We start from the raw sequence: 27,534 nt of genomic DNA on the forward strand, positions 1-27,534 counted from the left end.
GCCAATCACCGGGCGGGAGAGGCGGAGTTTCGGCAGCCAACGACGCAGGGATTGGCTGCGCGCCTCACGAGCCACCTGGCGGTCGAGAGTCGCGCGACGGCCGGTTTGGATCGGCCGGCCGCGGATTGGACAGCGGGAGCCTCGGCGTGAGGCGAGCCTATGAGGAATGCGGGGGGCGGGTTCAGAGGCGTGGGGGTGGGGTGGGGTGGGCGGAGTGACCGAGCGTCGTCGTGGTGGTTAAGTTTACCACAGCGAGGATGAGGTGAATTGATTTACCTCCGAAGAAGCGGGTGAATTGATTTACCTCAGAAAAGAGCGGGAGGGTTAGGCCGCCTGTTCCCTGACTGATCCCGGCGGGACGGGATTAGGTACGCCTCCCCGTCATAACCAGCACCACCACCACCACCCCCGCCCGAACTGGTTCCTCCATTCGGGTTGGGTGCTCTCTGAGGTAAAAGGCGAGGAGAGGGAGCCGTCTTGGGCTCGTGGAGGTGACAAGAAAACGGAGAGAAAGAAGGCAGGCCTTTCCATTGGCTCCCAACGCCTCCACTATCTTGCGTTTTTGGTGATACAAAGTTCTCGAGTTTCACCTTCCTTGGGTTGGCACCAGTGGTGGAATTCAAATCAACAAGTTTTCCAAATATTTACAGCAGAGAATATTCTATTTTGTTTTTTTGAACTGGCATGTCAAGAAAAAAAAAACATGCCTAGCTATACTACAAGTGTTTTGCCCTAGTCCCAAATATAAGCAAACTTCACAAAATAGAAGGCTGCCAGGAAACAAGATCTTGTTCCCCATGTTTAATTATTTTAAAATTACACCAGCAAACATCTAGAAGAAAGAAGTTAAATTCAAAGAGTAAAAATGTGTTCATACAAAAAAAAAAAAAAAACCCAGCAAAAATGGCTATAATGTAATTGTAACATTTCAGGGCATGTCAAAGGTTTTCTCCCAGCTGTTGATTTTTTTAGTCTTCTGAGGGAAGGTTGGTTACCAACTGTTGGATGGGCAGAATTCGTTAAGATGTGAATAAAAGAAATAGCTCTACGGCGATTTAAACTCAGCAATGAATGGCTTATAAAGCAAACTTCAGGATGTTAAATCCAGGACATCCAACAGCTACTCTTGCCTCTTACTTTCCCTCCTCATCCTAAGTTCAGAAAGTAGCCAAGCTGCCCAGATGTTTCCTGCAAAATTTAATAATTCAGATTACACAGATTTTGGTAAATATGAAGACAAAACTGGACTCTTGGGAAGACAAACAATCAATTACTGGATATTCAACTTGCAGATCTCCTGATAGTTCAGAAGAATGTGATGCCCTGTTAACATTTTTACAACTTCGTTAATACCATTTAAAGAGGCCAATAACACCAGTGCTGTAACAGACAAAAATCTGTCATTACAAATGGTGTTGGACAGTCACGTGGATTGCAGGTTCAGAGTTGTACATGTTTATAGGGACCTAGGAGGTTATAGCAAATTCCAGTACTTCGATAAACTATGTAGCTGGGCTGGACTGAGAAAGATTACACCATAAGAACAACTGGCTGACAAGGAGCAGAAACAGCCTGGCTTGAGCCTCAGTTGAAGAGCTGGTTGCTGCAAAGAAAAGTAGAAGAGACAATGAATATTTAAGCTGCATGTTTTAAAAATAATATAAACTTCAGTCAGAAACATGCAGTTTCTGTCGTCTGTATAAACACCCGAGGAAATTTCTGTCAGTCCTTGAAAAAGAGTTCATTCACCTCGACAGCTCTTGCCATCTTTCTGCAAGGTTCCAGTTACGCAGCTGCAGAGTGGCCCATCCACCTGGCTTGTGCATATCTGTTCACAGCCTCCATTGTCTTCACACCAATCTAGGCCTAAAAGGCACAAGTCAAAATTAAAAAAAAAAAACAATCTGTTTAATCCTGCATCTATACTGTAAAATTGATCCAGATTTCTGAATGGAGAAACATCACACTTACGTTTTCTTCTGATTGGTCCCACAGAAATGATTTGCTCATTGAGATTTTTGGAATAATCATTGGCCCTCCGGGTATTCTGTGGACAATTCTGATTGAACCAAAAAGAAAGAGATAGAAATGCTTCTGTGGTACATAACTTCTGTTGGCTTGAAAACATATATTGTACTTTGCATGATTTGTCATTAACAATTTTTAAGAATAGACAACCAGGGACCAGAGAGCCAAAGGGATAAAATAGGCACCTTAATCATATACAAGATTAAAGTATTTAACCAAACCTCTGAGCTATAAAGCAAAAGTTGCTGGTCCCTATCATTAAAGTTGTATTTGAAGTACATGCATTTTAAAATATACTGTCTTTCAAAAATCAACTTTTTGATCAGCTGTGAGACAGATTACCATTTTTAGGACAGCCTTAAATAGCACATTGATGTGAACTGCATCTGGAGTTTACACCACTTACTATTTTACATGAGTATCTTTCCGAATCACAGAGCGAGACCGCACAGTGCAAATGAACCTCATCATAATCTCCAATGAATTTGAAAACAGTAACATGAAAACGGCAGGTGAGGGAGACCCCATTCTCCTCAATTCCAATAGTATTATCCTTTATATTCTGACAACTGCAAGAAACAGGAATGCATTGATTACTTCCTGCAGAACACCCAAGAACTGACAAGCTTTTTTTCTGGAATTTCGAACACTGGGCACTGAAAAAGCGTAGCTCACCCTTCTTCAATGATGAAATATCTGAGCTTGTCATTGCTGTCTCTTGATGGTGTTGCATAACATTTGTTCAGTGTGAGGATGAGGTGAGTGGAATCTGCTCCCAGCACAAAGACACCAACGTACAATACATCACGCGTGGTTAGCACAACTTCTCCTTGCCTGTAGGGATGCTTATAGGATGAATTTTTATATAGGGCCATTTTGGTAGTGAAACTGCCTTCCTTTGTAGGCACAGTTAGATTAATGACACTACAAAGAAAGAAGCAGGTGGGAAGAAAATAACTTACACACAAAAAACACCATTGGGACAAGTCTGCTGTTTGAGAATTTAAAACTAATAAATTTGGGTTATTAGAGTTATTGATTCATTTAATTTATTTCCATCTTTGACCTTTATTTATACCCTATTACCAGAATTAAGCATTACCAAACTTAATAAAATATTAACTATATAATTGGCAATCAATTAAAACATTTCCAAAAATTACAAAACTAATGCTTGGAAGTAATTTATTTTGGATGTCACCATTTTGTTAAAGAGGATAACAGACAAAACCAGATGTTATTGCTATAATCGACAGTAAGGGAAATATTTTTTAAAGAACTGGATCAAACTCAGAAAATAAAAGATCTTTCTTCAAGGGAATAAATAAAGCAAGAGCTACAGCAATTGGTTTTATTTTCTAAAAAAAAATCCTAATGTTTACATTGTGTCAGAACTTTGGATTTCAACTCCTACAATCTCAGTCAGCTGCACACCTCCAAATAAAATCCATGAGATAATGGAATCCCTTCATCCAATTCTTCATTACTTCAGAATGCCCGAAGAGTCAACACTTTTTCTTACCTGAGCATTGGTCTCACAACAGAATCCAAAGAAATTTTAATGTCAAGCTCATATGCACAGGAAAATTCAACATTGATGGTCCTGTCTCGAGTAATGATATTTCCAGTGTTGTTTGCACTTTCAATCCAGACTGTGTTTTTATACATAATGTGGGTGCTGTTAGACTACAGTATGAAGAGGAGAAAAAAAATGTACATACTTAGGAAAACAACCTGCCTAATGATATAGTTATTTCCTTAGATCCTGGATTGTCTTACAGTCTCAAATTTATGCTGCAAACTTCATTTTTTAATCTAATCAAATGGAATTGAGATGACTAGCTAAGAAAAGATCTCTAATCCAGAGGGAACTTGTCATGACCAATTATTTCATTTAACTAAGAAGAAAGGGAAGTCAGACATGTAGACATCCATGCCCAAGAAATAAAGGGCTAATGGCAAAGTCCCAAATTTGCCAGTGATGGTATTTTGGGTGTTGTAAGTTTCTATTCATATTGCTAATTTTATCATAAAGGAAACATTGCAAAATATTAAATGTTTATGAAGTTCTGACTACAGCAATGAAAACAACTTCCACCGCAAGATGCAAATGAAGCTAATCCAGAAGCTTTAATAAAAATCCAAGTGCCAGAAGGGGGAAAATAAGCCCATTGTTCCTCAATCATTCTGACCTGTACGATGTTTCCACAATTGCCCTTGGTGTTGTTGATCTGGAAGGAGATGAAATCTTCGCCTTCAATGCCAGGACAACGGCGATCATTGATGCGGACACCTTCCCTTTCAAAACCCAGTTGGAACAGCTTGCACTTTGAGATGGACACCTCCATTAGGGCAGCTTTGCAGGTCACCTCAGCATCTAGAATATCATGTGTGTCTGTGAGAAGAAGGAAGAGGGTTACCACAGAAACCTCATAGGACATTTCTTATCAGGATCTATTTGTAGGGTACTCACTGTTTCCATAGGTAGGAGGTTCAATGCAGCCGCACAGTTCTCCATCGTTGTCTACATCACAAGTTCTGTTGGGGCAATCTGCTCCCATGCAGGGATCTTCAACCACTCCTGCTAAAAAAAGATAAAAAGGTGCGGGTGGGAAACAGACAAGGGTAACTGATTTATTTTATGTTCCTTTTTTTCAGAGATTTCCTTGAAAGATAGGATGCAAAGTCTAAGCAGAAAAAAATAATCACCTGTACTGATATTCCCTACCATATCTTCAAAGGCTTCTTCCCCTGATAAAACATTTTCTGTTTCTCTCCAGTGGGGGAAACCTTTATTGTGCTAGCAATCAAGGAAGCATTCATGGTGAAAACCATGGCAAGAAGACACTCCCACACCAAATATGACCATATTTATATTCTTTTACTCTCTGCTGAGGGAAATGCAGTGAAGAAACTCTGTAAAGAAGGACTAAACTACTAAGACACGCTTGCTTACAGCAATTTTCCTTCTCAATCCACTCTGTACTGAGGATCCCAAAGGAACGACAGGCCTCCCCATATGCTGCTAAGGAGCCACAGAGCTGATACTTCTTCTGATTGTAGCAGCCATCAAGAAAGCATGATTCATAAAAAGGCAATGGGTCCAGCAGTCCATAACAAGGCTGGAAGAAACCTTTCATATCAGTGAGCCTGAGGCAGTAGCTGTCACTCTGCAGGATTTGGATTTGAACGTTGTCACAAGCGGCAGCATATTGTGAATACTGGAGCTCATTGCAACTGGAATCATAAACACAAAAATTACAAACAAGAAGGAAATAACAATAGTGGTTTGTAGAACCATTATTTTTAACTTAGCATGTGGTTTATATTCCACCAATGAAATAGTATATGGGAATAATCTTAAGAGACAGGGAAGAACCATATAGCCAGGGCTATGACTGGGTAAGAGGCAGTTTAGCTCTCAATAGGCATGTGGATGTAGCAAATGTCTCAGAAGGAACCCTATCTGGACGACTTCATGAGGCTGACAGCAATTTTGCAAGTCTGAAACCACATTTCTCCCATGTGGTGTTTACATCCAAGAAACTGGGGACTGTTTCTTCTCTTTCCTGCTGGGCTAATCTGCCTCTTACCTGTTTGCCCTGGCTGTTCGTCTCCATCTCCCAAACTCATTCCAAATACCATTACAGCTAACTTTGTTTTATTCACCAAACTATTGTTAAATAAAGCATGGTTTTCCACAACATCAGTGTAATCACAATGTCATGGTCTGGTAAGGAATTGTTTCCAGTACCAGTATGTTTTCATCCATTCCTATTGGCCATTAGCTGCTCTCAACAGAAAAGACAACAGAGGTTTTGACTGAATATGACACATGGCCAGCTTTGAGTTATTCTGATGTGGGTCAGTTGCTTAAACTCTAACCCTTTCCTAAATGTATGGGTTTTCAGTTCCTGTCTTCAATTAACAGCTGTCAAAGGTTAGCTCTTTGGACACAGAAGTGCCTTTGGGCATCATAACTATTTGACACATCCTTTCTAGCCTTTGAAAGCAGAAATAAAATCAAAACAATTTATGGAAAAGGAACTAGCAATTGGATTCTCTACATTCTTCCAGTTATTGCAAGAGGCCTGGATTTTGTTCGTTCTTTCTAGAGTTGGCAGAGCATGATAGGAGTACCAATGCAACTGTGAGTCTTTCAGTGCCCATCTAAACCTATAACAGAAGTTGGTAGAATTGTTTGCTGCAAAATTTAACTGCTGAAATGCCATAAAGAAGATACTCCCCTCACCACCAACTTTTTCCAGCAATTCTTCACACTGATGTCTCTACCCAACTTCCCAAATGGGCCCATGCAAAGTATCATTGATGTCTTCTTCCTCTGTGCAGTGATTAATTAAAAGCACATCGTAAACTACTTTTAAATGTGGTCCCTGACAGCCCACAGAAGGGACAATATGTGGCTGATGCAGCTAGAAAAATGAATGAGTTCTTCTGGACGTATCACTCACTTGGCCCCACCCGTTACCTCTTCTGCATGCCATTGGTTTTCCAGCTCTGGGCCAGGAACACGCTGCTGACGACTGGCTTTCCTCGGAGGGTGACATAATCATCAGTGTAATCTCCATTAAAATTTCCACAAAGCCCACAAACTTTGTTTTGCAAGCGTTCACTAATGGCAATTTTGATAATGTTGAACCCATTGTAGTGGATCTGGATATCTGGGCTTGTGTCTATGACCAGGAAACCTTCCAGGCTGTAGATTTTGGTTGACAAACCAGTCACAAAAGGAATGCTCACTGATGTCCCATTTACCTAATTGTGGAGGTAAAAATACTTTAGTCTGTAAGATGCCCATCCTACCCTTTTTAAGCAGAGTAGACTCCTTTCTAAAGCCAAGTTTGGAAGTCTGGCTTTGGGTCATGCATAACCCAAACCCTCCTTCTGTGCCGTTCTGCTTGCTTTGCTGGCATCTCAAACATTGGCAAAATGATTGACAAAATTGGGAGACTACTGACCAGCCTCAAGCCACCCACCCCCAGAAGTGGCTGCACCCCAGTCCAACAGCTTCTTAATGACTTGATGCTGTACCTTAATTGTATTTCGATCGCTGATAAGAATCTGCTCCTCATTAATATAAAAGTAAACTGGTGAAATTATGGTCAAGTTGGGATAAGTCCACTTATCAAAATTGATGATGAGCTGGAAGGAGATGTCGGGGAGCTTTTGGCAGATAGTGGAGAGGACGAAGGCACAGTTGGCAGGGAAGTGGAGGAAGGCACCATCAAATGTGCGGAAGACCCCTCCTCCTGCAGCAATGCAGTAGGAGCTCTTCATGCTGAAGCAACCCCGGACTCCATTCTGCAGGGCGCATTCCTCATCGGATTTACACTGCCGAGGGTCGCACTGGATCAGGTTTCGTCGAAAGCAACGGCAACGGCGGGTGCAGTCGCTGTTCCAGAAAAGCTGCTTAGGCTGCACAAAAGGGGGAGGAGGGAAAGGTAGACAGGATGCAAACAGTTCTTCCAAGAGTTGAAAGCAACATCTCTAAAGCTCCACCAAACATCCTGGAAAATGGAACAAGGATCCAAAGCCCATCTCTGGGGCTCCTGCCCTGTTCTGCTGACAAATATGTCAAACATCTACCAAGATGTGGTCTTATGGGCCATGTCAGCAGACCTAAGGAATGTGCTTCCCAAGTGGTCCTCATGGCTCAGAGCCTCTGGAAAGGTTTGACGTCTGACTGGATGCCATTTCTGTGCCTCCCTTGCTGAGCTTGACCTACAGAGACTTCACCTGTCCATGGCATTCTGTGTTTGTTTTGCTGCAATTTCATTTATTTTATTTTGCTTCTTGCTCCATTGGAGCACTTATTCCAATTCTTTGCCTTGTCCAGCAATAACATATTTGCTTATAGCTGGATAGTCTGGTTGATTTTATAATTGTGATTTCTTTATATATATATATTTATTTGAAGAGAAAGCAGCATTCATGCATGCAAACCTACACGCGCACACTTTCTGTGCAGAGAACATTATATTTTAATTCCACTGCCAAGTGTCTGCTGCTGATTAGCAGGACCAGTGTGAGATAAATGTTTGTTCCATTGTGTTGGTGTTTCAATATACAGTTCTTCCTGGCCTCAGTTAAAGCATTTTAGTTAGATAATATAATATGATACATGCAATTCATATACACAATGAACAATCGTCAACCACAGTGAACTAAATACAGTTTTTTTTCCTTTGAGAATCAGACAGTAGCCTAACTACCAAATCTTTTTGCAGTTCATCAAGCTAGCTGCATTGTGGAGCCATGCAGGAACCAGCTGGCTCCTCGAAAAGTTTATTTTTCACCAGGAGAGGGAGGCCGTGTAGAGCATTTCTTAGTGGACAGCCTAACATGCTCTCTTGTCGGAAGTTCTAGGCACTTGGCAAATGAAAATCTGTGGGGTTTAGGTCAATATAATTCTCTTCAAAATGTCTTTTTTCTATAGGGCAACAGATGTATAATAATACTGGATTTTCAAGATAATAACCCATTTCAGTTCCCTATTCAGATACATTCAAACATTTTGTTTGTCATTTGGTGACAGCAGCAAACCGATGTAGAAACAGGTCAGATGAAACATGTTCAGCGTATCATCTCATTTCTGATATGCAGTGTGTGTTCAGCTACATCACCAGAGAGAGATTTGGCAAGATGTGAGAGAAAAGCTTAGAGCCTTAATTTTACACATTTATTCTTTTCTTCATCCACATTTTGGCTGCTGCAACATGAAAACTTATTTCTGAATTTTTAGCATGCTATGGTTTGCTGTTGCATCCAAACATAATATGCTATGTTTTATGTAACCCATTACCCTGAAAGGTAAGATTAAAAAGTTTGAAATCCTAGAATAATCTGTGGTTTAATGCAACCATAAATCACAGTTTACTACAAAGTAATGGTTGAGATCAACCTACTAAAGCAACATTTCCTCTTTGGGATCTTGTTTTAAAATGCATATCTGCCTTAGAGGCCTAATTAATTATGGCAGACCAAAAGACTTTTGAAAAGTTCCTGACTGGTGTCCTTGGCCTGTTATGCTCATATCCTGTAAAAGGAAAGAAATTCAAAGGTAGAGTTCCCATAGCAACATTTCTGACCACTCCTCCAAAGAATAGTGATACCAGTAGCCTTTTGACTGCTGAAGTGTAGCTTTGCAGAGCAGGACACATTGCATTCCATTCTTTCATTATCAGATTTATAGCATAATAGAGACCAAGAGCTCAGACTCGTCAAATAAATCTAGCTACTATTTTTTCTTTTACTTGGGATGTAAAAAGCCAAGTACAGGAAAGTAGAAAAGCAAAACTGGCATCAGAAATGATTCTTCACAGTGGCTTTATCCAACTGTTAGATGGGAACAGCCTGGTTTTTCTTAAACTTAGGTTTCTTAGTAGTTTCTTAGAAGTAGTCTTTAGCTTCCTGTCTTTTCAAAATAACAAAGACAGGAAACTAAAGACTATTTCAAAGAAACCTACTTATTCCTTGGCAACGTTTCTAAGCTGTCTCATATCATTTAGCATTTCCCAAATAAAAAGGGGATATGCTAATTTTTAACCCAAGACATCTTCTCCAAACATGGAAAACTATTTGGTCAGATTGTGGCCCATTATTGCCTTGCTTAGATTAGCAGCATCCTTGATACGATGCAATAAATATATCAATGCCATACTAGAAAGCATAAAAGAATGTGGAATTTTGGTTAGAATAGGTATACAAATTAATACTTTAGGATAGAAAAACGTGCCTCCTGGGGAAAACTATACACATAAATAAGCCGAAGCAAAAAATGAAAAGGAAGAGAAGACAGGGTAGTGGAGGAAAAGCCTTGTGAATGAAACTGGAAAACTGACAGGGATTGATCTCTAGTAGATACGGTATAAGACAAGGTAAATAATTTCCAGGGATGAGAACCAAGAAATATCAACTTATCCCATTGAAAAATAATCACTAGATTGATGACTAACTCAGAAATAACATTTGATATCCCCCATGTCAAAATAAAACCTACTCACAAATCATTTTTCACCTTGATTAATCCTCTTTGTCTCTCATTTATTAGTTTGCCTCTGCAAATGAAATGTCTTTTCTATAAATTTATGGCTTCTCTAACCTGCAAGAGTAAATTGTGGGGAATCAGAAATCAGTAATGACAGGGAAGGATCTCCTGTGGGGTCAGCAAGGCATGCTGAGAACATGACAAAGGTACTGTCTTCTCATATTTCCCTCCCTTCCTTGAGAAAAAAAAGGGCTGAAAGTATCACCCCATTATCGAGAACTGGTTTCACTGCATTGTGAGATTGAAACTGATGCTAAACTGATACCGTGTCCTTCATAGGTGCTCCCAGTGCATTATTCCACAATTGTCTTTTATGAGATCACTGAAGGGAGGCTGAACCTGGCAGCAATATTGACCGGCAATGTAGAGGAAGGGGTGGTGGTGGGAAGGAATCATAGTCCCTGAAAATTATCTGCAGAAAACAAAATCCCTTTTTAAAGCCCTGTGAACCCAATTCCCTAAAGAACAGTGTTTACTTCCCCCAAAGCCAACCTATTACGGAGCATTATTGTTGAAACAACGACTGGCCAACGACATTCTTTGCTTTCTTCCTCTTTAGGATCTATTTGCTATGCAATCCCACAGGCAGTTTAAGGGCAGAAAGACACTATAATTTGCACAAATTCTACAAGGCTTCTCATCTTCTCCTTTTTTGTTCATTGTGGTTGTTTGGATAAATATAAATGAGGATGTTTCCTTCAATAAGAAGGAGTGAGCTTCCTGATTTGGATGCTAAAGGTCATTTGGATGCTAAAGGTCATTTGGATGCTAAAGAATTTGGATGCTAAAGAAAGTGAGATAATAGCGTAAAAGCAAATGGATCCTTATATCTCCTAAAAATAAAAATAAAAACCAAGGGCACAAGAAAAGAGCAGCCACTAAGCTGCACAGATTTACAATTTAGAAATGCATCATTACCAAGCAAAGGAAGCTTAGGGGAGAATTTCACATAACGAGTTTCTTTTTTAAACAAAAATAGCTCTTTCGTATATTGTTGTTGTAATCTTTATGGACCATATCTATTGCAATAATAGGAAGAATTCGTGTAGACTGTACACCCACACTTAATACTCATAATGGATGCTACTCAGGACATGCTACAGAAAAATGTTCGCCCTTAATGTATTCCAGACATGAAATCCTGATTTTGAGACTGATTCTATTTAGGGGTTTATTTGGCTGATGTTCTTCCAGCATCTCACTGCCAATATTGTCTTTTAGACAAAAAGAAATGAGACCAGTTTTCAAAATATTGGATCTTCCAGTGCCATTGGGCGAATGCTTAATACCGAACCATGGCATTTGTGCAATGCTGTTATCCCTTAAAGAGATCCATGTTTCACCTCTTCTCTGCTTTGGCAACACTATCTCCCAGGCCTCCAATGGCTGACTCAGAACATCCTCACAGCCCAAGACCCTATTTTGACACCCTGGGCTTACCTCGTAATATTTTCCATCTGAGTAACAGCCACAGTTGTGAGGAAGAATGCAGCTTTTACCATTGAGAACGTAGCCTGGATCGCACTGACATCCTTCCACGCAATAATGGTTGCAGCCACTTTTCAGCCGGATGGCAGCACAACGAGGCTGGCAGACGCTCACGCAGCTTTCGTAGTGGCTGTTGGGAGGACAACTGACCGCTAGGACGCAAAGGACAAAGTTTCTTAACATGGGTGCATCTCGGTCTGCAAGTCATTTATTAACATGGTGAAGCCATATACCTCTCTATGACACAATAGACCCAAGGAGCTTAAATCCAGAGAAACATTTTGGTTAGGACGATTGAGAGTCTTGAAAGCCATCTACCCAAGGTAGATTAGGATAACATACTTACTGGCACATACAACCGATGGGCAAAGATTCCTCTGGACCTGGAGAGCTAAGAATGAGCAACTAGAATTGTCTGTGGTTTAGTAAAAATTGGCCTGTTATGTAGAAACAACCTGAACAGGAAAGATGGTTTTTGGTTTGGAGATAATGTCTTTAAACTACAATGTCTGAAGAAAGTGGTTAGTTGGAGGCAATATGAAGGAGTTGTCCATGTTGACTGCCCTGACTGTCCTTCTGTGGCAGGCCTGAGGTCAAATCTTACCTTCGGAGGTGATGTTTACTCCCCATTTCATCAACCCCAGGGATAAAAAAAAGAGAGAGGGGGGGAGGGAGAGAGAGGGAGGGAGAGAGATGGGTAGAGAAAGAGAACTTGATAGCAAGGGTTCAACCACTCTTACTCCTTTTTTGAAACCACCTCTCTAACTCTAAAAAAATACCTCTGTGTTTGAACAAGGAATTTCTGAGCTGTATCAAAACCAAAGCCTCTGTCCAGAAACCACAAACAAATCCCTGCACATTTGAATGCCACACTGCTCTCAAAACATCACTGTGGCTTTCTCAAAAACCTGTTCCCTTTCTCTGTCCAAAGAGACAATTTGAAGAACCTCCCAGTCTTCCAAAAGGGCCGAGATGAGTGGATAAATGCCTAATTGCAAAGCTTTTCTCTTCTGCCCATCTCCATTTTTCTCAGGGCCGTTAATGAATCCCCTAGTGGAAGGAGCAAGGCTGATGGAGGCTGTCAATTTGCAGACCAAAAAAGATCCTAATTTAATTTGTAAATCTGATTAGTGAGGAAAACAACTTTTCAATGGATTTGCCAGACGGTCGGCCTGTCTAAGACACTTTGCGTCTTCATTTATGAGACGAATAATTGAACAAAACATGGTAACTTATTGACAGGAGAGGCTCTTTGCAAAAATTGCACACACTTTCCCTTCACTTGCATAAATTAATAACATCTGCATGTGACAAATGAAGAATGACTGCCTTGGGAAGATGAGCAGAAACCCATCAGTGGAATATAAACAGAACTCCTAATGATAAAAAGAAATCTTATTTTAAAATGGAGAGAAGAAGAAGAAGAAGAAGGAGAAGGAGAAGGAGAAGGAGAAGGAGAAGGAGAAGAAGAAGAAGAAGAAGAAGAAGAAGAAGAAGAAGAAGAAGAAGAAGAAGAAGAAGAAGAAGAAGAAGAAGAAGAAGAAGAAGAAGAAGAAGAAGAAGAAGAAGAAGAAGAAGAAGAAGAAGAAGAAGAAGAAGAAGAAGAAGAAGAAGAAGCTACTCACAGCATGAGGTGAAGTTCCTCCAGCCCGTGACTGCTATCCCCTGGGTTTGGCAAGTGCTGGCATAATTTTGCAGCCAGCTGCAAGCTGTCTGCACTGCTCCACCATCAATGCAGGTGTCAAATAAGCAGTTCTTGTAGAAGAAGGCTGGGTTGACCTTACTGTGACACCTGGAGAAGACACCACTCTTGCTAGGAATCAAACTGCACAGCTGCTGAGGCTTCCAGAAGCCTTCTACCTTACGACAGGTTGGGCACCTATCACCACAGCCAGCCTGGCAAAAAGGGTCCCGCTTGGCCCAGCTGTGGCCAAACTCATTAATGCTGGAGACCACAAAGCCACCAGAGGTCTGAAGATCATCCTCAGGGTTGCCATTGTATCTCCCGCAAAGGCCATATGTGCTATTTTGGAGGTTCCGTGGAATTGTGATGGAGAGGAAGGTCCTCCAGTCATACACCACCTTCAGCCCAAAATCGGTCTCTATAATGATGTGGAAGCCGAAGGTGAATATGTTGATCTTCCCTTGGCCCAGCTTCAATGGCAAGTAAAGACGTTCCTTGTTGATCTGCAAAAAGGCACAAGGAAAGTCAGTGAAAGAGAGCAGTTGAAGGAGGCATGCTGTCAGCGTTTGCAGCATGACTACTATTGTGAGACAACCCAGGAGCAAAACACATCACACAGAGGCTTAGACATTAACAGTGGTTTATATACAAGACATATACAGAAATATACGTGGTAGGCAAATACCTGACAAGCAATCAATCTTCTGAACTCTACACGGAGAACTCTGCAATTGATACAGGAACAAGAAGAGAGAGATACACCCTCTAATGGTTGCCTTATATAAACACCTTTTAAAGTGGTAAAATTTCTGTGGACCCCCTTCTTAGTCTACAACCGGCAAAAGCAATGCTGATTCATCTTCATTGCATCAGCCTTACACTGCATCAGCTTTACAGCAGCTGGTCAGCTCTTAAATCCCAATACCGTTTTTGCTTCGAAGAAAGACCAGCTGACGTAGGAACCCCAGGTTTAAACCCTCACTCCACAGGAGACGCTTACTGCCTATTTTTGGCAAGGTCTCCATATCTCTGCAGGATTTTCTTATAGTCAGGTTAAAAATCCAGTTCAGTTTGCATCACTTGAACACAGCGAGATCCTGGACAACCAAGCAAGGTCAGACCTGATTAATACTGAGAAGAAATGCCATTGGGAAAACCAAGGCTAGACAGGAAAATTAAAAAGTAAACCCACTAAAAGATAATAATAAACAGAAAATTACACAGACAGGATCAAGAGGAGGCCACAAAGTCCAATTCAACCTGGTGGACTTTCTATCTTCACACGTTAAACCCCAAAATTAATTGGTCTGGGGTGGTTTCAACCTCTGATCCTGATGAAGGCAATGGAGGAAAGAACTCTCTATTAACTTACAAGCACAGTATGTTTGTAGGCTCGATGGATCACAATGCTGTAGCTGAAAACTTCCACTTCCACCTGCTTCACCCACAGAGCCAGAGAAGGGTCTCGATCTTCATTCTTGGCAACCACTGTAAACTCAGGGAAAGTATCGGACCTCTCGGACCTCTGGCGGTCAATGGTGGTGCAGAGGACCAAAGGACAACTGCTCTGAAAGTCAAACGCAAATCCATCGAAGGTCAAGTAATGGCTGTAGCCGGAAATGATGCAGGAGGCATCTGTGCGGGCCTGGCAATAATATAAGCCATTCTCCTCCAGGCAGTATTCATCCTCTTTGCAAGGGAGGTTCTCACAGCGCACACTGTTGTCAGAGCCATTGCAGTAGCAGAAGTACTGACAGTCGATGTCCATCCAGAAGGACTGATTGGTGGAGAGCTGGTGGCCCTCAAAACTGCAGCCGCAGTCGCTACGGAGAATGCATTGGGTGCCCTGGAGCACAAAGCCTTTGTCACACTGGCAACCCTCCACACAACTGTCCAGGCAAATGGGCCCCATGCTCAGAGTGTCACAGGATTCAGAGCAGGACATGCATTCCTCAAAGTGGCTGTTCTCAGGACAGGCAAGCGCTGGAAGAAAAGAAAGGGAGTTAGTGGGTTCAGTCCTAACCTATACGACATGGGAATCCTATTAGGTTGAGAATGATGATCTTTGTTATTTAATGGCATCAAAGTCTTAGGGCCTTTTGACCTAAAAGGTTCATGATGTTGACCAATACTCCAACAACTTAACTTCCTATGGGAAACAGGATGAAGATAGGAATCTCCCCCCACTTCCCAACTTACGGCAAAAGGTTAAGCTTCTCCACTGGCCAATGTCCACTTCCGCATTCTTACACGCGCTGGCATAGCGAGCTACCGAGTCGCAGAGCTCTGACTCATTTCCTCCACTCTGGCACAGACGGAAAATGCAGGTCCTGTAATATGTGGACACATTCACCACAGAGTGGCACTCCAGGAATGAGCTGTTGGTGGGGTCATTGATGACTCCACATTTGGAGCGGCTGCGGTAGTCTTTCAGAAGCTCTGAATCATTGTTGCAGGCCTTGAGAAGGTCGCCGCATTCCCCGTTGCAGATCTCATTGAAGGTTGTCCAGCTGTCCAGGAAAACCACCAGGTTATCTGTGCATTTCCCATTGGGAAGACAGAATTCATCACTGCTGTTTCCATTGAAATAGCCACAGAGGCCTCCAGTACAGTTGAAATACGTGGTGGAGAGAGATATCTCCAAGATGCCCAAGTCTGAATAGTGGATATGGATGAGTCCATCCAATTCAACAACAGTCCCATTTTTATTCCGGTAGATTTCTAGTTGCCCAGAAGGGTGGAAATATGGAAGCTCCATTTCATATCCATTCACCTGCAAAGGAAAACGGGCAAAGAAGAGGCAACAATGAATGAAGAAACTAAAGAATCCCATGCTATCTTCCTGTTCTTCCTTTGATTAGTGAGGCATCAGCAGAATTGCGCAATGGAAGCCAACAAGAAGACACACTTCATAGGGAGATAGATTATAGGTCTACAGCTGAAGTTACCTGCCAAATATACGCTGAAGGGCATTTAAACTTGGGCTACCCAGAAAGCAGGACTTGAACACATTTTTTAAGAGAGAAGATTTTGGGAATCGAAAAAAGTTTTTCACATTATATAGCAACTTTCCATTAAATTTAAGAGTAAGCACCAACCATTCTCATTTCTGAAACACAACGATTTACAGAGCAGACGACTTTTCAAACCCAACTTGGCCTTCATTTGCTCATATAGTTTAAGCATAGATTTAAAACAGCTTTTTATCATCTCAAAACACCCACAGATCTATTTCAGAATGCTGCTTCTAGAACCTAGGAACTGAAGTCCCGACTTATGTGGAGATCACTTGATTGGGATGATGGATCTGTATGTATTTTTCTATCTCAAAGGAATTACAAGCTATTCTTGGAAGCCAAGCGTTGCCTTCAGCTCATGCCATTATCCCAGAGTGACAGTACTAGATTTGTGATACTCAGGGAAAGTTCCAATATCAGTCATTCAAAAAGAAAATAGAAGACCCCAACCCAAGAAAGAGACACTTGATTTGATAGGCATATGAGAGAAGCAACAGTTGTAGAGGTAGACTTACTGGAAAGAACAGAAAATACAACTGACGTGGGTGGAAGGCACACCCACACACCCACGCACACACATAAAATAGATCCTGACAATTACAGCAAATACAATCCAAGGTTGTTGGATTTTACTTCTTTTTACAATGAAATGTCATCTTGAGATTGGCAGGAGGTGACAATAGAATAGAAAACATCTTTCCTCTGTGCTGTGTTCATACATGCAAAGAGAAAGCAGGAGCCGTGTTCCGTGGTTCTGCTAGTGTGGACAATACGTTTAAAATAAACTGTCAGATGCTTCCTTTTTGTAAAGCTATCCACCTGGTGGCAGTGTCACCTACAAGATGGCTGAGAAGCAACATTTCTACAAGGCTGCACATTTTGAAGAGCAGAACTGAGTTTCTTGAAAGTTGCAAAACCAAGGAAAGCGATCTTATCCCATGGGGTTTTTTTTTGTCCAATGGAGGAGATCCGTTGGTTTCCCCAAAGAAGCAAGTAATCTATTGACTAGACAAAGGTTGCAAGACGAGGAGTGGGCAGTCATGAATTTATATTAAACCAATTGCAGAGCGTACCATTGTTTTTCCAAAAAGAAATGCATTTCCATCACTTTTAGGGGAACCCTTTATTAATGTTGACTCAGTTGGTGATAAGAATAGCCATCTAGATTCCAAGAGGACAACCACGTATATTTACATCCATTTACCTGTATCATATCAGTAATTCTGCACAATGGGACCATTATCCACATGCTTGGATACACACAACATAGAGAGAAAGCAGAGATAGATAGCTCAGGTCGTCTATCCATCACTTTTCTTATGGTGGTGATGAAAGTCTGCAGTGAAGCTACATGGTATGTTTGCCCGAACCTGGCTATAATTCTTCATGATTGAAAATCTCACAAAATCAGGATTTCCGTGTTGAAGACAACTGTTCTTCCATTCTGTCAACTTAATTACAATTTATTACGGATTTTACACATCAAGCTCCCATGCTTTGTATTACGAGAAGCTCTTTATCTCTTAAAAGAGATCAAACTTAATCTTCCCATACTGTAATTGCATGAATGCAATTTGCAGGTCATGAGAACATAAATTGCCCCCTGCTGGATTGGACCCCTGGTCTGACTAATCCGAAAGTCTGTACGTATAATGGTCAAACAACTGCACAAGGAAGCCTACAAAACTCCCAACAGATGGCCTTCAGAGACAGTCCAGTGCCATCAAGTCTAATGGTTATTGATCCCATCAGGTCTGGCACTATTTTATTGGCTATGTAAATAGAAGCTCTAGTCAATGAGATGGCTTCAGGCTACAACAAGAGTTTAATTCTTTCTTTATTACAGCCCAAGCTGACATTTTTCAATTTGAAATATTCTGGATGCATTGAGGCTGCCCCTCCCGTACCAAAGATCACAGCCATTTGGAAGAATTCATGCTGGGGAACCAAATCAACAATCATCTCTCTCTCTACAGACTATGACCCAATTTTCTGTCAGACCAGAGTAGGCAGGATTATTAGTTTCATCCTCTGAAAAGTTCTTTAATTGTACCCTTGCAACTATTAGACATTTTAGGTTTTGCCCTTTGCGTGGGGAGTGGGGGGAGAATCAAAGTTGGACATCTGTGAAGAACAGAGACATTTTGTCTCTGTAAAAGAATTTCACATTTGGGGAAAGCGAAGAAGCAAAGACATCTTTTAACTTGAAGACACAAGCAATTATTTCAATGGTCAGCAAGGGCAGAGCCAAACGGAGGTTGTTTGATCATGTCTCTAAACTCTTCCTGTATCTTCCACGATGAGCATAAAAATTGACAGGCAGATGTCTAGTGGGATGAAAATGTCAGCACCAGATGCAGCTAATGAGACATTTGAACATATGTGAGGTGCTGCCTCTGCAGATGTAGAAAAAAGAACCACAAGGAAATTTCACTGGGGTTAAAGAAGCACGGGTAGCAGACAAAATGAAGGGCAACAAATACCCCATTTATACATGAATCATCCATCCTGCATAATTCTCTCCCAGAATCTGATTCCTCCATTAGCGCTTTGTCTTCTGAGTTCATTTGATAGTCACCTCCCTCCTATCTGTTGGTTTACACCAACTATCCTTGGAGAGGAACCAGGGACACTTCTTGGCTAGATGCCCAAGAAGATTCTCAATCATCCAGGTATAACTTGGAAACTTTCCCCAGACTGATATCCTGCAGATGTAGTAGATCTAGCTCCAATCATCCTGAGATCAGGAAAGGCTGGCTCATCATGAACATTTCTCAAGAGTGTGTTATTAAATAGTGTTCTGAAATTAAGAGCAATGACCTAAGCCCCGCTCCCTTTGAGTCTATCACCCACCAAAATATCCCTACCTTGATTTCAGAGTTGTCTACACCACCAATCTTAACATCGTGGTTGGCAACTTGGATCATCAAGGTACGAAGCCAGTCAGAATTCGAGTCTGGTTTCTTTTTGCTGATGTCCACTTCCAGGTAAGTGGGCCTGTCCGGGCATGTTTTTACCAAGGTGTAAGAATTGTCCGAGGGATAAACAAAGCCAACTCCATCAAAAGTGTGCAGGACTTGATCCTGAGAAACCAAACACAAAGTCTCCCGCTTGGGGTAACACCCTTGATAGCCTTTCTCGACTGTACACACTTCTCCTTCCTGACAAGTGGCATTGAAACAGTTGACATCTCCTTCTTCTTCACACCAGCATTGCACTGTGCAGTCCACAGAAGCCCAGAAGGATTCCCCCACGGCATGGTAGCGGCCATCCACATCGCAACCACACTCTTGAACAGGGACACAGGTGTCAGTGCTGAGAACATAGTCTTCGACGCACTCACAGCCTTCAGTGCAAGGAGAGTTGCAGTTCAAAGGGGCCGTTAAATCCGAGCAGGTGGCTGGGCAGCTACTAGTACAGATGGAGTAGTGGCTGAACTCTGGACAGCTTACAGCAGTTGCTGAAAAAGGCAAACAGGACAGTTGAGTTAATTAACACAGCAGTTGGTGATTTAGAACGGCGGACATATTGAGTCTCCAGCTTGGTGGTTAGCACCGAGTCAACTTTGGATGACCTTGAAATAAGCTATACAGGGTTGTCTCTCATTCCTATTTGGATGTGAGTCCCTCTGAAAAAAACCCAAGCCCTAGGCAGCAACAGCAAAATAATTCTATACAGTTGCCAAGAAAACTAGGCATGAAGTCATCAAGAGTTGAGTTTGAATCAAGGGAGGCTTACTGAACACGTACTTTTTCCAAAGGACTAGAAACCAGGAAGAAACACAGACAAAAAGCAAAAAAGGAAAAGAAATGTAGGCAGATTGTTCACTATTAACTGTAGTCCAATTTACACATGACACATTTTTGAAAATAAAGCGTACAAGGGTACAGACCAATGACCAAACAAATGGGAAAGAATAGCTAAGTTAAGCAAGAGAATCCCTCAAGTTGTGTCTGAATTATGAAACCTTTTTATTGTTACTCTTTCTAGGAGTTCTGTGATTCAAATATGGACAAAAGCATCATTCAAAGGCAATAAACCTGCTATTTCTACTCTCTTTGGTCAAATTATAGCCAAGATCATCTCCTCAAGAGCTGGTTGCTCTTATTTAACATCTGATAATCATATGGACAGTTTTCTGTTTGGGCACAAGTAGCTCGATGCCCTTCCTAACTCAGATTGAACAAGTAAAAGTCAATGGCCTGGAAACCCTGCACGAAGCAGTGGAGCTCTGCAATTTTTCTGGATCTGTCTGAAAGGCCAATGCTTGGTGACTTACCGCATCCTGTCTGCCCTCTCCAGTCTCCAATTGGGATCCCTAAGGCCTGGCAAACCAAGGCGTAGGCTTGAATGGCTTGGCAAAGTCCTCCCGTGCCATTATCACGGATGCTGCACAAATCATACACGCAGCTGTGCACAAATGCCATGGGGTCGACAATGGCCCCACATTCCCACAAAGGGCCTCCCGTTTTGTTGATGAAGCCACAGTACTCGGGGCCGAAGTAGAGAGACTCCATCGCCATGTCACAAAGACTACAATTGTCTAAGCAGCCCGGGGAGCACTTCCATTCAGGATGATAAACCCTCCAGCTCTCTCCCAGATCCAGGACAGAAGTGGCCAGTTTCCCATCGGAGCGCAGGACATCATCTTCAGGATTCTTGTTGTAGTTCCCACACAAGCCACAGGTAGCATTAATATAGGAGCCGGGAACTGAAATGGCAGCATAGTGGTCGCCGTCATAGGTCACCAGAAGGCCAAAGTCAGTTTCCACAGCGGTCGACATGCCACTCTGATAGATTTTTATGGCTCCCAGTTCCAAAAAGACAGGCAGAGACATGACCAAGTCATCTATCTGTGACACGGATAGAAAGTTGACATTTATCATCCTCGTCATCCAGAATGAGAAGATTAAAAATGGATTTATTTACTAGCGTTGTATATAAATCTTCTATTGCTACAATTATCATTGTCAATACAAATTAAGTAGCTAATGTTTATTGAAGTAGTGCAAAAAAAAATGTAAAGAAAGTATTGAAACACTCAGTCTAGATCCCATGTCTGTAAGGTGTTAGGGAGGAAAAATAAAAAGAGAATCGAAAAAGACCTCAATTCCCCAGAGAGTAATTGAGTAGGTTCAGGACCCTCTTGGCAAGTTTAAGATATGTGGACTTCAACTCCCAAAATTCCCCAGTCAGCCATGGTGGCTGACTTTCTTGGAGTTGAAGTCCGCATAGGACAGGGCTGTCAAACTCACAAGCCGCAGGCCAGATGGCCACGCCCACGCCTGGTTTAGCAAAGGGGGGGGAAAGTCACAATACATCCTGCGACTACTCTGTGACGACACAAGTTTGACACCTTCTGACGTAGTAGAAGGCATTTGAAATGGTATGCGGGTATGAACTTGGAAGGCAGGGGGAAGAGCTGCAGTCAAGGCAAGTCCAATAAGAGGCTGTGATCAGATAAGAGGAAGCTGAATAATAGGCAGAATAATATTCAGCAGCTGAATAATAGGCAGAGAAAACAAATATCAGAAAGGATCCTCCATAACTTACCAGGCTCTAAAAAGAGACAGTGGGAGATTTGTACATTCAGACATGCATGATTCTGTTACGTAGACTTATAATAAACAGAGCTGGCTTCTTCTGGGTGTGCTTCTTAACTGGTCTACCTGGGTAGGCTGGCATCCATCTTGCAAATCTGAAAATACATTTCTTCCATTTCCTTCATAGTCAAGAAACTGGGGTGGGTCCCTTCTGAGATGTTCGCCATGCCCACATTCCTGTTGCGGGCCAAACAGCCTCTTACCTGTCTTGTCACCCTACCTGTGACTCGTCCCCATGCCTCTCAAGGTCATTCCCCACGTCCCATTACAAAATTAGGGAGTACATGGACTCAGCCATAGCTTCTCCCCAAAGCAGCTGTATTTTCCGATCATAAACGAACGATGTAGCATCGCGGACTGAAGAACAATGTCACATCATGTCACACCCAATTGTTGAATTGTTGCTTATTGCAAACTTTTTGGGGGAATCAGCTGCTCTAAAGCTACTCCCCGCTTGGGACTGTTGGCCAGCCATCACCGCTTAAATGATACGTCTAGACAACTGCTTGTTTCTGGGGATTAACCCGGACTTCTGTCAGATCAAAGATGGCAAGCACACTTTTCTATTATCCAAAATAATAACCTTGAAAGGATACGGTGTGCAAGTAATGTGCATTCAAACTATGCTGGATTTTACTTCCAGCGTAGGTTTTACTAATGTCCCTGGCTGCCTTCCTGGACGATTATGGAAGATAAAAGCCAACCTATATGATGGGCATTAGTGGGAGGGAAAAAAAAACTGATTCTGTGATGTGACATTTTCCATATTAGCGCCATTAGATGAAAAAAAAAATCAAAACATCCCAGAAATTAATAGAGCCTTCGATTTTCTAAGCTAGCTGACAGCTGCATGTTTTTATTTTAATGAGGACTGCTTTTTTTTCCCCCTTCAGTTTTTTCTTTCCAGATACATCCAGACAATGGAAGGATGTCATGACATCTAGGCCAGGGTGTCACTCAATTTCAATGAGGGCCGTATCAGGGTTGTGTTTGACTTTAAGGGGGTGGGGGGCGTGGCCGGGGGGGGCGGGCCTGACCAGCTCAATATCACTCATGTCAGGGGCGCCGGCGGTGGCCTGAGCACTCTGCCACCAAAAATAGGCTCCCAAACTCCGTTTTCAGCTGCAACAGCCTCCTGCAACCCTCTGCCAGCGAAAACGGAGGTTGGGAGCTCCATTTTCACTGGCAGAGGCACCACGGGCCAGTCCTTCCCTGTTTCCAGGGTGGCTCTGTGGGCCGGTTCTAAGCACCCCATGGGCCAGATCTGGCCTGTGGACCTTGAGTTTGACACCCATGTTCTAGACAATGACATTTGGGATATTCAGATCGATCCCCATTCTGGAAGGCACAACTCTTCCTTTTCATGCCTGATTATTTTTTTTCTTTTATGAAAACCCCCCAAACGCATAGAGGATTCGGCTTTCTCTACAGTGGTTCCCACAAGCTCAAGTGCATACAAGTCCTCACAATAAGCGAGGGCGAATCTCACCATAATCTTCCCAAAGCTGCCTTTGGGAATGACAATTTTGTGCGAATAGATCTCAATGGAGATGTCCTTCAGCCAGGAGACAGAAGAACCTCCACGATTCTCATTCTTGGCTTCCACGCTGAAGAAGGGCAAGCGGGATCCTGGCCAACACTGCCTGGCAAGTAAGTAGGAGCAGGACCCTTGGAAGTGGAAAAGGAAGCCGTCGAAGGTATGGTAGTGCGGATCTCCGAAGATGACACATGTGCTGCTCTCCATCGACACACACTGGAAGAATTTGTCCTTCGCCTCGCAGATTTCATACGGGCCACAGGACACCTCCTGGCAGAAGAGTTCATTGTTGAAATCCAGGCAACGGCACTTGGTGGAGCAGTTGACACTTTCCCAGAAGATCTCCCCTTGACGGAGAAATTGGCCTAAAAGAAAAAAACTATAGAATCAAAGTCATCTTCACATCTATGGAGATTCTTAGTCACCCAGGTCATAGTTGTCCCAAAAATGCTTTTGCAAAAGGCAACTGGACTTTCTTCGTTTTTTCCTTGAAGACGTTTCAATTCTCATCCAAGAAGCGAAGGGGGAAGCATCTCCAAGGAAACAAAAAAAGTCCAGTTGCCCTTTTGAAAAAGCACTTTTGGTACAAAAGGTCATCTTCACTGTTGAAAGCAAGAATCATCTTCATTTAATGACCCCCATAATCCCTTGAGGGGTGGAGTCTGGGCAACTGAATCAAGCAAGCTGAGTGTTTGAATGGCCGGATGCCCTTCCAGTCACCAATGCGGGGTTTGTTGAAAGCAAGAACCCGAGGTATAAATGAGAAGATAAATCAAGAAAGATTAGAATTTTAGATTCCTTCTAGAAACAGGGATGACATGTTCCTGTCCGCAAGTCCATTGAACCCAGGTCAATCTGATTTGCTGTCTACCAGGGTTTTTTTTGCAAAAAGTGAAAGCATAGATGACCAGAACTAGGGGCTACTCTTAGGCTTCCTATGGAGGCCTGGCTTTTTGGGATCCCAGTTTCCATTATCATTGCCATATTTACCTTCAGTGAGACAACACGTTGCCCTCTCTGAAGGAGAAAGTGGTTTATTCCATTAGCCCCTGTTCTATTAATTTTGCAAGAGAGCCCTGATTTAAGTACTTTTTTTTTATTATAATCCTCTGCCATACATGAATCATTGCTGCAATAGGCTGAAACCACTTTAAAACATTGGAAAGTGTCCCAAAGAGCATTAGACAGCACTCTTTCAGTGTGGGATGTGTATATTAGAAACTAGTAGCTATAATTGCTGAGGCTAAAGAACGATCACAAAGCTGTAATGTGACATATTAAGACACGTTGCCATCAGCATAGCATATGCTGTTCATCTTATCTCTACTGCATTTGCATCATCGTATTTCCCATATATGTGTGATTTCGTCAATGCACCAGGTCTGCTAAACCAGTGGCCCCCAATCTTTTTTGTGCTGCGGCCCGGTACCGGCATCACAAAATCATCCGCGGCCCAGTACTGGCATCACAAAATCATCCGCGGCCTGGTACCAGCATCAGCACGCATGGCAAGGCGAGCCGAGCGACCGGCCGGCCAGCCGTCCCCCGCTTCTCCCCGCCACCTTCAACTCCTCCTTTGTACCTGTGTCGATGGGCTTCGGGATGGCTTCGGGATGGTCGCTCGGCTTGCCTTGACATGCGTGCTGAAAGAATCCTCGCGCCTTAGTTTTGTTCGAAGCCGCCCCCCCCCCCCAATGAAACTAAGGTGCGAGGATTCTTTCAGCACCCAAACGCCGCTTTCTACCCGGAAAAGCTCACCGGAAGCACTTTTTCATCAAAACAAGATGGCGGCGCCCAGCAAACCGGTGGCCTGGTAGAAATTGTTCCACGGACCGGTACCGGTCTGGGGACCGGTGGTTGTGGACCCCTGTGCTAAACAAATCATACCTGGTTAATGCTGGGCAAGGGTGACCATAGACGCTATAGGCCAGTGGATGCTTTAAAGACCTGTGGACTTCAACGTCCAGAAATCCCCAGTCAGCATGGCTGGCTGAGGAATTCTGGGAGTGGAAACCCACAAGTCTTAAAGTTGCCAAGGTTGGACCCCTCTGCTATCGGCTAAACTTTGTACTAAAGATGGTGACAGGATCTAGCTGACCTTGGCTATTCTTGGCAACTTAAGCAGGGACCCGCTTGGTCAGGGCATGAATAGGAGAAATCCCAAAGTTATAAAACTAGTTGCGGAAGTCAGAAAACCATCTTGGAAAAAGTCAAGGTTGTATCAGAACAGCTTCCAAGGAAACCACATCAGAGGTGGTATTCAGGTTCTGACCAGTTCTGGAGAATCGGTAGCAGAAATTTTGAGTGGTTCAGACAACCAGCAAATCCCACCTCTGACTGGCCCCGCCAACCCCATCTATTCCCTGTCTCCCATTGAGTCCCAGCTGATCGGCGGGGTCTTCTTTGGTTGCCCTGCACAGGACAACGGAACTGGAAAGCAGATTTGTGGGGTGGGGAGGGAATGGATATTTTGCAGTATCCCTCCCCTGCCACGCCCACCAAGCCACGCCCACCAAGCCATGGCCACAGAACTGGTAGTAAAAAAATTGTTTTAATCCCACCACTGAACCACATCCATGAGCCCCAGTGGCGCTGCGGTTAGAATGCAGTACTGCAGGCTACTTCTGCTGCCTGCCGACTGCCTGCAATTTGCCAGTTTGAATCTCACCAGGCTCAAGGTTGACTCAGCCTTCAATCCTTCTGAGGTCGGTAAAATGAGGACCCAAAATTGTTGGGGACAATATGCTGACTCTGTAAACCTCTTAGAGAGGGTGCAAAACACTGTGAAGTGGAATATAAGTCTAAGTGCTATTGCTATCAAAAATCCAGCTTCAATCAAGTTTTTCTACTTTCTCCCTTCAATAGAGCTTCAATGTGTTAAGGCTCTTTTCCTCCACAGGCAGCAAAACACTGTCCCTGCCCCAGAAATTCAGGCAGCATCCTCTCTAAATATAAAATTGGAGATATAAATCTCATATTTATATCGCAGGGCACTGACAACAGTTCAACTACAACTATGGTTTGGCTGGCTTCTAAAAAAACAACTCGGTGGATGCAGGGTGAATTATATCCCAAGCATGCCATGGTTGCTATAACTTAATTCTATTAATAATGGGTGAATTACATCTGCGGCTCAAAGGGTGTTAATTGCCTCCTTAGACTCGTTTTTCCTTCCATATGAATTAGCACTAATTAAACATCAAATAATGCAACTTTGGAGACTTCATATTTTACAATAGCCATGGCGGTTTTGACTGTATCTCTTAATGAGATGGATGTCTGCCTCTCTGTCTTACACATAGCTAATTGTTACACATACAACGTATTGTTTATGCCGGTAATCATCATTATAAAACAAAGCAAGAATAGAATGTCTATCATGATGTGCTTGACAGAGATTGCGGTAACTTGCTGAGTAAAGATCTTTGGTTCCTGTTTATTTTTAACGATGGCCTTTTGAAAATCTGAATTAGACGCCTAAAAACTCAGAATTCTGCTCATTCAAAATGCGAATTTTATATGCAGCTCATTCCATTCAGATCGTTGGTTCCAGATCTGCCTCATTTTGTACTTGACTCCAAACTGACTGATCCCAAGACTTTCTAGATCTGATCATCTCTCCCATTTCTTACTCCTTCTCTCCTTTTCAGTCAGTCACCTTCTCCATCAGCTTGCTTCCTTCCTTCCCTCTTCTATCCTCCTCACATAAAGCCCCTGTGATGGCCCAGGGCGTGGCACAAAGTAAACACAGTCAGGTAGGCAAGAAGAGTCCTTTTATTATCGCCAACTTTGCCCCCAATGTTCAGGTTACTTTCTGGCTGGAGACAAACTCTCTCTGGAACAGCCTTTGACTGTAGAAAATTCAGTCCAAAACAAGGTACACACAAACTGTAACTGAAGTAATTAGTTTGTCAGGGCAGGAGCAAGAATTTCAAACTTGAAAACACGGCAAAACTTACCCAGTTGGGAAAATGCCAGGAACACAAATAAGCCACGATGATACAAGATAAAGCCACGTTTGCTCTCAACAGTTTGCTGTGCGCAGCTTGCCTTTTTTATACACTGTGTTCCCAGCTGCAGCTAATGAAGGGGATCAGGGCCCTTTCCTG

The 27,534-nt window shown here is 42.7% G+C and overlaps 1 protein-coding gene and 1 long non-coding RNA gene across 2 annotated transcripts in view; one reads left to right on the forward strand and one right to left on the reverse strand.

Annotated features, from left to right (window-relative positions):
• The window catches only part of LOC148125063 (uncharacterized), a 558,115-nt gene that overhangs the window by 350,746 nt on the left and 179,835 nt on the right, over positions 1–27,534 (forward strand). The gene's annotated exons all lie outside the window — the stretch shown is intronic.
• Positions 810–27,534, reverse strand: part of LOC113441953 (tubulin-specific chaperone cofactor E-like protein) — a 75,751-nt gene continuing 49,026 nt past the window's right edge. The window contains exons 14-31 of the mRNA XM_087939156.1: positions 23,378–23,790; positions 20,565–21,138; positions 19,153–19,745; positions 15,468–16,041; positions 14,641–15,251; positions 13,210–13,771; positions 11,537–11,736; positions 7,081–7,464; positions 6,518–6,804; positions 4,985–5,265; positions 4,502–4,612; positions 4,221–4,423; positions 3,551–3,714; positions 2,704–2,952; positions 2,435–2,597; positions 1,972–2,059; positions 1,750–1,866; positions 810–1,603 (exon numbers count right to left, since the gene is read on the reverse strand). Of these exons, the coding sequence (XP_087795282.1) occupies positions 1,503–1,603; positions 1,750–1,866; positions 1,972–2,059; positions 2,435–2,597; positions 2,704–2,952; positions 3,551–3,714; positions 4,221–4,423; positions 4,502–4,612; positions 4,985–5,265; positions 6,518–6,804; positions 7,081–7,464; positions 11,537–11,736; positions 13,210–13,771; positions 14,641–15,251; positions 15,468–16,041; positions 19,153–19,745; positions 20,565–21,138; positions 23,378–23,790 (5,675 nt within the window). The 3' untranslated portion in view covers positions 810–1,502. The remainder of the gene's footprint in view (positions 1,604–1,749; positions 1,867–1,971; positions 2,060–2,434; positions 2,598–2,703; positions 2,953–3,550; positions 3,715–4,220; positions 4,424–4,501; positions 4,613–4,984; positions 5,266–6,517; positions 6,805–7,080; positions 7,465–11,536; positions 11,737–13,209; positions 13,772–14,640; positions 15,252–15,467; positions 16,042–19,152; positions 19,746–20,564; positions 21,139–23,377; positions 23,791–27,534) is intronic.

Source organism: Pseudonaja textilis, chromosome 9 (assembly GCF_049901715.1).
Source record: "Pseudonaja textilis isolate UNSWEBS1 chromosome 9, rPseTex1.2, whole genome shotgun sequence".
In the NCBI taxonomy this organism is placed as follows: Eukaryota; Metazoa; Chordata; class Lepidosauria; order Squamata; family Elapidae; genus Pseudonaja; species Pseudonaja textilis.